Here is an 11,204-nt window from a genome sequence, read left to right on the forward strand (position 1 = left end):
GGCTTCAGGGTGTCTTTTAATAACAGTAAGTGTACAATTCCACAATACCTTATACAACGTAAATAATCAAAAGTGTTACAAAGCAATAGCCATACCTTAATCAGTACTCATCTGCATCATCGATTGATATTACACATTACTTTGATGAACGATTGCAGTATTCTTCCAATTAACTTACCATAACATATACATATTTGCTCCATTAAGGCGATTGGCTCACACTTCATGCCAGCTCAAAACTAATAGGTGATGCTGGTATGAAGATTCTTAGTAGAAACGCTGAATTTACCAATTGATGGATCAACAGGAACTTCATATGTAAGCTGCCTTGCTGGGCCTCTTTCAACAAACTGCTTGTAAAGAGTCCTCAGTTTACCAAAGTTGTCAGGAATTATTCTTCCATATGCCTTGTGAAGGATTGCACGGTTCTTTTGCTGGCTTATCAGCATATTTTGATACTTGTTGATCTGCTCCAGTCTTCGTCTCAGAAGATCTTCATGCCCTTTGAAGCTCAAGAAGTTGTTTGCAACATCGGCAACTGCAATTGTGTCCTTGACAAGCACCTGCGGATCTTGTATAATGCCCGAGACAAGCCTCTTTTCCTCTTCCTTCAGCTGATTTGCCTCGTTTATCTTTTTCTCTGCCTTGATTCTCTTCTCCTCGGAGCGGATCTTGTTGATTTTGAACTCTGAAATCAGACTCTCGAGCTTTGCCTGCATCGCCTGCTGGCGTGCATTGTGAATTCCATCATGTATCGAAAAGATGTATTCTCCGTTCCCGTGGATACTTTTGATCGACTTTGAAGGGAATATACGAATCCCAACCTTCCTGTTATGAGTTCCATTAGCAATGCTAGGTATTGTGAATTCCCGCGACTCATGATGCCTGCCTCCAAGTCTTGATCTCAGCATGCTCAGCAGAGGAGCTATATGGTCTGTGTATGTATAGGAGCCAAAGTCTGTTCTGTGCGGGTTACTGACTTCATATCTGGTCTCGTAGTGGTGAGTGCGTGGATTTTCGGAAACCATTGCGGTCGTTCCTCTTATGGCTGCAAAAAATCCAACTAGATGCAGCATAAGCGGTTTCATGAGGAGAATCTGGGTTTGCCTTTTATACCATACCAGAGTAAAACACATTGTTTCAATCTGCTGGGCCTGATTGTGAATGTAGCAATTATGTGCATTGATGATTGGATTATTTTGGTTTGAAGCAGTAACTGTGAATAAACCAGCCATCAAGCATTTCAAAATCAAACATTTTCAGGTATCAAGGTTCGCATTATGATTTGAAACGCAATGGAACCCTGGGATGGAAAGAGTGTTCCAGAGGATAAACGAGCTTCTGAAAAATCCCAGGCTGGAGGATTTGGCTGCTGCATTTGAAGAGGACGGATACATAAGAATGAACAGAGTATACATATCCCCGTTTTCATTAAAGCAGCTGTTGATCAAGCTTGTGGGGATGGGGTTGGCCTCATGGCAAATGAATCCGAATGGGCTGTTTTTCCAGTTCAGGACATTCCGACTGAAGTTTCATGGGTCAGTGAATGTTGTGATGAAACAGAGGATATTTTGTATAGAGATTGACTTTGATCCCAGTATTGATGGAGGAGCAGGAATTCCGGTACTCAAGGAGCTCGAAGGATATCTGAAAGGATGCGATGCACTTTTTTTCATGACGTATGCAATTGACATTGACAAGGAGATTCTTCAGAATCCTCTTTCTGAGAGCTTCGACTTTTTGTACAAGAAGAGTTTTGGGAAGAAGTAATACAGTGTATCTATTGAGGGTGTGTTTATGTAAGTATATGCACAAGCTTAAAACAAAAAAAAACACCCCTAGGGAAGTAAACAATAATGCTTAGCAACATCAATGAGTACTTTGGACTTATCAAAAACAAGTTGTCAGAAGTGTACGAGAAGATCTTTCAGAACTTCATCAAATCACTGTTTGTAAAGCCATCATCGATTCTTTTCCTGGGCATAGATAATGCAGGAAAAACAACGCTGGTAAACAAGCTGAAGAGCAATTCCACAAGTGCATACATGCCTACTAAGCATCCAAACACATACCAGGTCGAGATTGGAAACCTCAAGGCACAGGTTGTTGATCTTGGAGGGCATTCAGCAGTCAGAATAGTGTGGAAGGAGTATTTCTATAATTGCGATGGAATTGTGTTTATAGTTGATGTACATGATAACAAAAGGTTTCCTGAGGTTAGAGAGGCATACATGACGGTGAGGGAGATGGAAAAGAATGCGCCGATCGTTGTTCTTATGAACAAGGTGGATTTGGTAAAGCACACGCCTGAGTCTGCTGAGCAGGACTATGAGTGGAATTCTGTCCTGAGAGAAGCGACGGGGATTGAGAATCAGGAAGATCCGGATGCAGGGCAGGTAGTGAAGATTTTTTATGTTAAGATGCTGAAGGATGATGGAGATTCGAACAGCATAACAGGGCCTCTTGCAAGAGCCTTTAAGTGGCTAGAAACAATGATTACTTATAGTGGCAAGAAAGAATCGTCGTTGAATAAAACCTTATGATCTGTGAAGTGGTTAATGCTTGATGTCTGTGGAAAAGTATTGTTTCAGATGTGTTTTTAGATCCAACTCTGTTCTCAAAACTGTCACATAAAGCAGTTAAGAAACATGAAACTTTTTGTATTTAAGATGTTTCCTTCATGGCTGTATGAGACCATTCTGTCGAGTGTTAGCCATACTGTTTGCAGGAAGTGCTGTAGTTCAATGTAACAACAAGGATGATATGTTTTCCCTAGCATTGAAAAGTGAGAACAACATACTAAATCAGGAGGATATCCTTATGATGCTGCATCTTAGAGATCATGGATTTTCTGTACAACCATCAATTTCATTGGTAAATCACTAGATAACACTAGTATCGTGTGCTTACAAAGTACTTGATGTGCTACTGCAGTTTATTATGGGATATTCATATTCATATTCTGTTGCTGCAGTGCATTGCCAGGAATGTAATTGAATATTATTGATCGTTTTAATTGATATGTTTTATGCATCACGCTGCATTTACAGCAAAATGCATTTTAATCTCAACAATGCAGAGTTAGCGGATTGTATTGAACCATTTATTAAAACCTTACCAGCTATTGTTTTGCATGGATGGGCAATTGGAAGCTTAGATCATCAAGCTCCTGGTGTTAAATATTATGATGATCCAAGAGTCCTAGAACCTGTTCTTGAGTGACTTTGTATGGAATGACAATAGGAAAGTTCGGATCTCTTAGGCTCTTAGTGCTAAACATTGTGTTTTCTCTGTATTCCGGATGATGCCTCCATTTGTTAATGTAGTGCGAAAGATAAGGATGTGCTGTTCTGCAGTTGATCGGAGCGATTATAAGCAATAGCAGGCCAAGGCATATCTGGTAAATCTTGGTTTTCTGCCCAAAACCTATTAAGTTCCACTTCATCTGTGTAAATCTGAACTCTGTAGAGCAATAGCTTTATTCTTTCGCATCAAATGAAACCGAAACATGTTTATTATTATCAATGTGAATTGGATCAAGTCCAAACGACTCCTGACAAATCATGCAAGCCTTAGGTTTTCCAATGCAGTTCCGATCTTGTCTGCAAAAACAGAATCTTTTACATCAAGCCCAAGTATCCACTCTTTTATTCCATTCTCACGCAATGCTTCAACTCTGTTTTCAAATCCGTCTTCCCTCCATGACAAGTTTATTATTATCCACACAAATGCAATGCAGAGATTCCTGGTTGTGCATATTCTCTTCATGCCATCCAAGTGCTTGGAGTTGAGAACCACTTTCTTGAATTTATCTGATCCTGTACTTAAATTAACAATGCAGTACATTATCTGCAGCATGACCCATTCATCGTTGCTACCCTCTTCAATCATACCAATGCTACCAAACTTCTCAAGATACACAAATATTTGGCTTATTATGCCTTCGAATCCATGCACAATATAGTCAAGAGAGTCGTCACATAGGAGATTCCTGATCACGTTGAAGCAATTTCCCAAAACCATCAGATCTTTCTTTTGCTCGTAAATTTCAAAGAAAATGCCGAAGAAGAGTCTATGAGTCTTCTTAATGAAAGTTTCCTTTGTGGCTGTAGTTGCATTGTACAGAAAATTTTTGAACAAATGTAATACCACGCATGGAAATCGTTCTACGTATCTTAAAACGATCTCCACCCCACCCAGAGCAACAAACTTCGATTTATAATCTCCATATTCCATTACAAGATTGGCAAGGATCTTCAGAACGCTTTGCTCAACAATGCCAATACATACCTCATTTTCAGGCATAATTGCAGAGACTCCATCGATGGTTTCTGGAAGACTGTGTTCCAGAATATTTATCAGTGTTTCTACAATTGGGCAGTCCAGAAAGTCCGATCTCAGCAGTGTTACGCTTCTAGTCACATTCTTAAGAAGCAACACAGCCATAGCAAATGCAGAATCAAATGTTTTTCCCTCAATCTTTTGCTTGAGAAGCACAAATACAGCAGGAACCAGCTTGCTTTTTGCAATTATCTTTCTACTCTCCTCAAGCACACTTGTTAAACAATATATGCAGAAAAATATCTCTGTACTTATTTCGCTGGGTTTCGAATGGCATGCCCTACTAACCAATCGTGATACAACCTCGTTGTTTTTGAAAAGCATCTGAGCATGCATATTTGCATAACTTACATGGCCAATTAGTACAAGCACTTCTTTACGATCGAACGAAAGAGCATTCAATTCGTATACAAGCCTTTCAAGAATCTCATTATCTCTCTTGCCACTGAAATTGTAAATCTTCACACAGCACGAGATGCCATCAAGTTTGCATCTAGAGCCCAGCTCATTTATTCTACCAAGCAGGTGCTCTATTTTTACATATTGCCACGTGGATTCGCTTATTAGCTTGCTAAGTAGCTTGGTTGAATTTATTTCTGGGCTACATAATGCTCTAATTGTTTTCTCTGTGCCTAATCTTCTTGTAATTCTACAATCAACATCTACGACTCTGCAAAATAGTTCAATTACCTCGTTCCTGATTATGCTGCTGTATAAAGCATCACCTGTATTCTCAATAACAGATAGAAAAAAATCAAAGTAACAGTCATGCAAAAGATCTGCACCTGTTTCAGAAAGCATTACTCTGAACGATCTGAACATCGATGCATGTAATTTAGTCAATGGAGGGCCTGATGAGCTCAGAAAGCAGAAAACACGATCAATGCATCCTCTAACATCCTGTTTGATTTCCGTATTTCTGGATGTTGCCAGTAAAGACAGTATGTCTAGATACAAGCACTCAAGTTCGGACACATTGGAAAAAGAAAGTGTTTCTATGAATCCTGTTTCAAATAGAAGCGTCTTTTCTTTTTCGTTGCACACGATCCTGTCTCGAATGTTTTTCAATAGCAATAGTTGCTGGGCTTCAGGTACATAAACATGTTCTAAGCAGCTTTCGTGTGGAGTGTTTGATTTTTCATCCATCTGACTTGTTGCACTATTAATTAAATCATCCTATTTCGTCTACATGTGTTGTTTGACTACTGATGTATTTGTTCGTTTGCTGTGTCATCATTTAGAAACCAATTAGAAGGCCCAATACTCAATTTATAGATCAAACAAGCATCTATTATCGATGAGTAGTAAACACATGCAGCAGGCATTATGGCCATACACCGTTAAACCTTGGCATCGTGCACAATTTGTATGCTCAGGATAAAAAAAATAATTCCAAATTCCTTATGGATACTAAGAAGAGCTCGATCCAAGTAGAGGTGAGAATAAACCCAAGGCTGGACAATGCATTCGAATGCGGAGCAAACACATTGACTGCAGGAACAAAGACATACACATTTAACCGAATACACCTCACAACATCCCAATCACAGATATATAACAAAAGTGTCAGGCATCTTACAGAAGCGTTTCTTGAGGGATACAATTGCACAGTAATGGCATATGGGCAGACAGGCAGTGGCAAAACATACACAATGGGGATAACACATGAGGACATGACAGGAGTTGTTCCTCAAGCTCTTAGGCACATATTTAAGAAAAGCTTGGAAATTACCTGTACTTTTATTGAGGTCTATAATGAAGAGGTAATAGACTTATTCAGTCATCACAAGCGGCCTCTGAGTCTTAGGGAAGCAAATGGAGAAGTGATTGTTGCAGGGGTAAGCGAAATATGCCTGAGGTCGTATGAAGACGGGATAGAAGCATTGAGCAAAGGATCGCTTGAAAGAACAACGAAGTCGACGAATATGAATTCGAAGTCGTCACGGAGCCATGCAATATTTACGCTTTTTTACAAGTGCGAAGTGAACGGCTCATTTGTAATGTCGAAATTTTCGTTTGTTGACTTGGCAGGAAGCGAGAGATTGAAGCGAACGCTGTGTGCCGGAGACCGTGCGAAGGAGGGCATATCCATAAATTCTGGGCTTCTGGCACTGGGAAATGTTATTTCTGCATTGTTCAAAAGATCACCGCATGTTCCGTTCAGGGATTCGAAGCTTACAAGGATTCTTCAAAGCTGCTTGAACGGATATGTCTTGATGATAGCATGCGTATCGTCCTCACATGCAGATATGAACGAGACACACAATACGCTGAAGTATGCAAGCAGAGCAGCATCTATTGAAACGTCTGTGCGAATGAACATACAGGTTGATGGGTCGAAGTTTGCGATGCTGCTGCTGAAGAAGGAGATTCAGAAGCTGAAGGTTGAGAATCAGATGTTGAAGGATAGGATAAAGAGAGACTCACAAGTGAATGTGGAGGAAGTTATTTGTGAGAATCGGATGCTGAAGTCGAAGATAGAATCGATGGGTAGCGAGAAGGATGATAAAAGGGAGGAGCTTTCCCAGGAGATTCTGAAGCATCCTTTTGTGCAAAACTTGATTGACGAGAATCAGAGGCTTAATGAGATGGTTCAAAGCATATGTGTTTCGAGGTCAGAGGTACAGGTGTGTGCGACGATAGCTGGTATGGCCGACGGAATGCAGGAGGCATGCCGTAAAGCAAAGTTAGATGATGAATCAGTCGATTATGAAAATAATAATCGCAGAGAGGAAAGCAACGAGAGGAATGCTTTGGATATGTGGAGTATGCCCGAGTCTGTGGTTTTGGGCATTGAAAAGACGCAGGGTACCGATTCTGAAAAAACAGGTGTGCAACGTGATGACAAGGAGAATAATTCCAGAATAGACACTATAAGGAAGCATGTAGATTCATTGGAAATATCCAATACAGCGGATGCGGCAAATAAGATTGAAATGAAGCAGAATATAGAAAAAGTACACAAGAGGGCAGTGACGTTTGATTTAGAAAGAAATACAAAGAAATATGCGTTATTTACACCAAGAAAGGAAAAGATTACGATGAAAATCACAATTGAGAACACAATTACGGGATATCTGCCAACAGTCTTAGCATTCTATGATTCATGTGTTGTATTTTCATCAATAGACAACAAAGTAAGGCAATGGGGCGAAAAGGTGTCAGTGTTGTTTGCTGAGGAGGGTATAAGATGCATGGCCTCAGCAGAAACATTGCTTTACACCACCCGAGGAATGCTCAGAAGGTTTGATCCAAGATCTGGAACTCGGCCTGTTTATGTGTTCCGGAGTGAGATATCTGCAGTTATGTCTTCTGAGCATTACATGTTTACTGGACACGAGGATGGGACGTTCTCTATGCTTGACGATAGAAACTCAAAAATAGTTGTCTCGGAAAAGGCACATTCAGGAACAATTTTCAGTATAGAAAAGATTGGAGAGGATATATACACTGCATCTAGGGATCACACGGTTAAATGCTATAGTGATGGGTTTTTGACACTTTCGCCTCCGCATTTAGATTCTGTGCAAGGATTGCTAAGCTATAACGGAGACTTAGTCAGTTTTGGACGAGATTGCTCATTGAAGAGATGGAGAAGTAGGTCGATAGTCAAGACGGTTCCATATGCCCATGACTCCTGGATAAAGTGTGGAGTAGCAATGAAAGATTCATTTGTGACTGGGTCGAAAGATGGATCTCTACGATTCTGGGATTTTTGTGACAATTCTGTTTTTTGTGTTGGTAAGGTGAAGTTTGAAGGGTCGATAAACTCTATTGCGTTTGGAGAAGGATCCAGTGTGTATGTGGGATGCCAAAACAAGGAAATTATGGCTATAACATGCAAATATGATACCTAAAGAATAATTACTGTATATGATTATGATCTAAATCAATAAAATACAAATTTATGTTTTAAGCATTTGTTATTATGAAGTTTATTTGAGTTAAACAGTGATAGCCTAACATCACTTCTTATCTACTTTTTAGTCTTCCTCAGAATCAGTAGGAGGATTGGCAGGCTCCACTTCGTCTTCATTTTTAAAGTTTTTAAGAAGACTTTTAGAAGCGCCATCTATCCGATCTTTAACTTTGCCGAATTCAGCAGAGATTGAAGCACTATCTTTAATTTTTTTTCCAATGTCAGCGAACATTCCACAGTATATACTCGTAGCAAACACAGAAATAAAAACTATTCTATTAATTCTAGCCATTTCAAAGGTATGATCCGTGTAATTTTCATATATATACATATAAAGGAGGCGATGGTTATTATCTCCAATTTCCACAACAACGTTATTGAATTGCTATTAAAGATTCGAACTCCTCATTTGTGATTCCATCTTTGCAATATCAAGTGAATCATTGATAAAGTTGATACTAGTGTTCATAAAATACATTGTCCAATAAAATGACTAAAACACATATGTATAAGCATTATTAATCACATTAAGCATTCTTGTAAATTACCATGCAAATCTGATCGCCTCATCAACTAATGAAATACATGAGCAATCTACCTATTGAAGTTATTTATTATCTAAACACATTATCCATTCACAAGCAGCAGTATATAATAATAATCCGTTTATTTTTCAAGCATTTCATCAAACATAGACAAATTGCAGTAAATATTAATAATTTTCCCCAAGACTATTGAAGCAATCAAACCAAACCACAAAGAGCCCATAAAACATTTGGTTCTATTGATATAATCATCATCATTCACTTTATTGATGATTTGAATAGAATTATCAATTTCAGTAGCTTTTGCATCATTATTGGTGTTCATATACGACGCACTATAATCAATATAGTTTTCATTAGATAATAGCTCCAATACCTTGTAAACAATAGCTTTTATAAAGAGTAGAAGCAATCCTACTAAAAATACATATTAATTGAATCATCCATCTCTTCTCTTTGTAATCTTCTCCATATAAGGATACTACATTAAGTATTTGAATTCCATTCACTATAATCAGTAAAGCAAAGATGGCAATGTTGCTCCAATGTTTCAGTTTATGCCGAGCAGTATTATCAGGACTCAAGCTTTTTTCATCAATGAAAACATATTCAATCACACTCATCAAAATAAATGTAAACAGCAACATGCTCAAAAGATCCTGCTTCAATACCATTTGATCATACACGAAATCAATTATAGCAACAGGAATCATTGAAATGCTACAAGCAGTAGGCATTATGTTTTCATACATTGTGTCTACAAGTTTTTTCTTATTTTTTCTCGAACTGCTTACTATCATAAAAAATATAACTAAAATAGGAACTAAAACGTAGAGTATTGCAATAGCCTTCTTCACATATTTGGAATCAATGAGCGGTGCCACCGCTATCATAAAAACTAAAATAGTGGCTCAGCAATAGTGGGAATTTTAGGCAATATTATATTCCTTATTATCTGTGAATCCTTCTCATTTGACTTTTTATCCGATTCATCGTTTACCATCTCATTATGCAGGGATTACTCATTTTGCATTTTTATTACAGTGCCAAACACTTAGTCCACTCAATTGATCCACTATATCATCTCAGCCACCTCTTCAGATATCGCTAATCCGATAATCAGCATCTACAAACGATAATTGCAAATCAATGTGCCATACACATAACATTCAGATATCATTCGCTAGTTATATCTAGCACGCTAAATTCAACATCCACGGCATTGTCTGGTATACCAGAAACACTCGTAGTGGCAAACAAAGAATACAATAATATTTGAAGCAAACCTATTGCAAAACATACATCATACTTATTTTTCTTGATCTATATCCAAAATCAAACTAGTATGATATGAGTTGTTCAGATATTCACTAATTTCATTCTTTAAACTTTTATCACATATTATTTTGCCTTCCAATCCTAAGCTAAAAAGTATTAACCTAATACATTCATTGCATTCATCAATATTCATCAGCTTTAATTTATCTTCCAAATGCTCACTATCTGATATACTACATTCCTTGCCTTCTCTCGAAATATAGTATTCTCCTGCTACACTAGCAACTATTTGAACAAAAAAATCAAAAATCAGCGTATCTAATAATGAGCTGTATGCTATTAAATAACTAACTCCTTTCTCAAATGATCCCAATGATTTATCTTTTTGATCGAATTTTGATAATTTGCCTTTTATTGTTTTTAGTAAACTGATGTCTTCTATAGCATAATACAAAGCATTATTTTTTTCTTGAATACTTATAGGATTGTCATCTTTAGATATCATTACATCAAAATCAAAAAACATTGGCTTAAAATCGTCATCTATTTGATTGAATAGCATATAAACACGATTTCTGCTACAAATTAAAGATTTTATGCGAGTTTTTATAGTTTTTACATCAGATATGGTATCGAACTACTAACATCTGCATTTATATTACTTTTGACTTTCTCACATATAAGCTTAGCTAACGCTTCTATTCTTATTTTATATCTAGCTTGCCTTATTTTTTGTTGCTCTTTTTGTTCGTCTAATGGCTCATTTGCAGATTAATTTGCTGCTTAATGTTTGGTATTTTCCTTTTAGCTCTAATGATTCTTCTTTCCTCTATTGCCCACTCTATCCGTTCTCTTTTATGATTATTCATACTCCCACATTAATTAAACCCAATTCCATCAAACTATAAATTCCACATGCCTTCTTTCTCATCCTACTGTTTTAAATTAAATATATGGATATATACTTATTACCACGCCAATCGTTTTTTCTCATTCCACATTTCATATCCCATCACTAATACTTATCATTATTAATACTGCTTATTACTGCAGCATTTCATTATTCATGCCACTACTCACATTCATATCCATAATCTGTATCACCCTTCCTGTAATTGCCT

At 37.6% G+C, this 11,204-nt stretch overlaps 9 protein-coding genes across 9 annotated transcripts; 3 read left to right on the forward strand and 6 right to left on the reverse strand.

Moving 5' to 3' along the window:
* Window positions 1–239: 239 nt before the first annotated feature.
* HK407_01g02430 (uncharacterized protein) lies at window positions 240–1,088 on the reverse strand (the record flags this gene model as incomplete). Its single annotated transcript, XM_060420243.1, has 1 exon — window positions 240–1,088. One exon carries the CDS (start codon window positions 1,086–1,088, stop codon window positions 240–242), a length of 849 nt encoding a protein of 282 aa, XP_060277805.1.
* A 220-nt stretch (window positions 1,089–1,308) lies between these two features.
* HK407_01g02440 (uncharacterized protein) lies at window positions 1,309–1,770 on the forward strand (the record flags this gene model as incomplete). Its single annotated transcript, XM_060420244.1, has 1 exon — window positions 1,309–1,770. The coding sequence occupies one exon, from the start codon at window positions 1,309–1,311 to the stop codon at window positions 1,768–1,770; it is 462 nt and encodes a 153-aa protein (XP_060277806.1).
* Window positions 1,771–1,856: 86 nt separating this feature from the next.
* Window positions 1,857–2,543, forward strand: HK407_01g02450 (GTP-binding protein; the record flags this gene model as incomplete). Its single annotated transcript, XM_060420245.1, has 1 exon — window positions 1,857–2,543. One exon carries the CDS (start codon window positions 1,857–1,859, stop codon window positions 2,541–2,543), a length of 687 nt encoding a protein of 228 aa, XP_060277807.1.
* Window positions 2,544–3,175: 632 nt separating this feature from the next.
* Window positions 3,176–3,445, reverse strand: HK407_01g02460 (uncharacterized protein; the record flags this gene model as incomplete). The annotated part of the gene is made up of 1 exon (XM_060420246.1): window positions 3,176–3,445. One exon carries the CDS (start codon window positions 3,443–3,445, stop codon window positions 3,176–3,178), a length of 270 nt encoding a protein of 89 aa, XP_060277808.1.
* A 116-nt stretch (window positions 3,446–3,561) lies between these two features.
* Window positions 3,562–5,487, reverse strand: HK407_01g02470 (uncharacterized protein; the record flags this gene model as incomplete). The annotated part of the gene is made up of 1 exon (XM_060420247.1): window positions 3,562–5,487. The coding sequence occupies one exon, from the start codon at window positions 5,485–5,487 to the stop codon at window positions 3,562–3,564; it is 1,926 nt and encodes a 641-aa protein (XP_060277809.1).
* A 257-nt stretch (window positions 5,488–5,744) lies between these two features.
* Window positions 5,745–8,198, forward strand: HK407_01g02480 (kinesin-like protein; the record flags this gene model as incomplete). The annotated part of the gene is made up of 1 exon (XM_060420248.1): window positions 5,745–8,198. One exon carries the CDS (start codon window positions 5,745–5,747, stop codon window positions 8,196–8,198), a length of 2,454 nt encoding a protein of 817 aa, XP_060277810.1.
* A 126-nt stretch (window positions 8,199–8,324) lies between these two features.
* On the reverse strand, window positions 8,325–8,591 carry HK407_01g02490 (uncharacterized protein; the record flags this gene model as incomplete). Its single annotated transcript, XM_060420249.1, has 1 exon — window positions 8,325–8,591. The coding sequence occupies one exon, from the start codon at window positions 8,589–8,591 to the stop codon at window positions 8,325–8,327; it is 267 nt and encodes an 88-aa protein (XP_060277811.1).
* Window positions 8,592–9,161: 570 nt separating this feature from the next.
* On the reverse strand, window positions 9,162–9,698 carry HK407_01g02500 (uncharacterized protein; the record flags this gene model as incomplete). The annotated part of the gene is made up of 1 exon (XM_060420250.1): window positions 9,162–9,698. The coding sequence occupies one exon, from the start codon at window positions 9,696–9,698 to the stop codon at window positions 9,162–9,164; it is 537 nt and encodes a 178-aa protein (XP_060277812.1).
* A 416-nt stretch (window positions 9,699–10,114) lies between these two features.
* On the reverse strand, window positions 10,115–10,645 carry HK407_01g02510 (uncharacterized protein; the record flags this gene model as incomplete). The annotated part of the gene is made up of 1 exon (XM_060420251.1): window positions 10,115–10,645. One exon carries the CDS (start codon window positions 10,643–10,645, stop codon window positions 10,115–10,117), a length of 531 nt encoding a protein of 176 aa, XP_060277813.1.
* Between the last annotated feature and the right edge of the window lie 559 nt (window positions 10,646–11,204).

This window comes from Ordospora pajunii (genome assembly GCF_021821965.1).
Source record: "Ordospora pajunii strain FI-F-10 chromosome Unknown Cg_01, whole genome shotgun sequence".
Lineage (NCBI taxonomy): Eukaryota > Fungi > Microsporidia > Ordosporidae > Ordospora > Ordospora pajunii.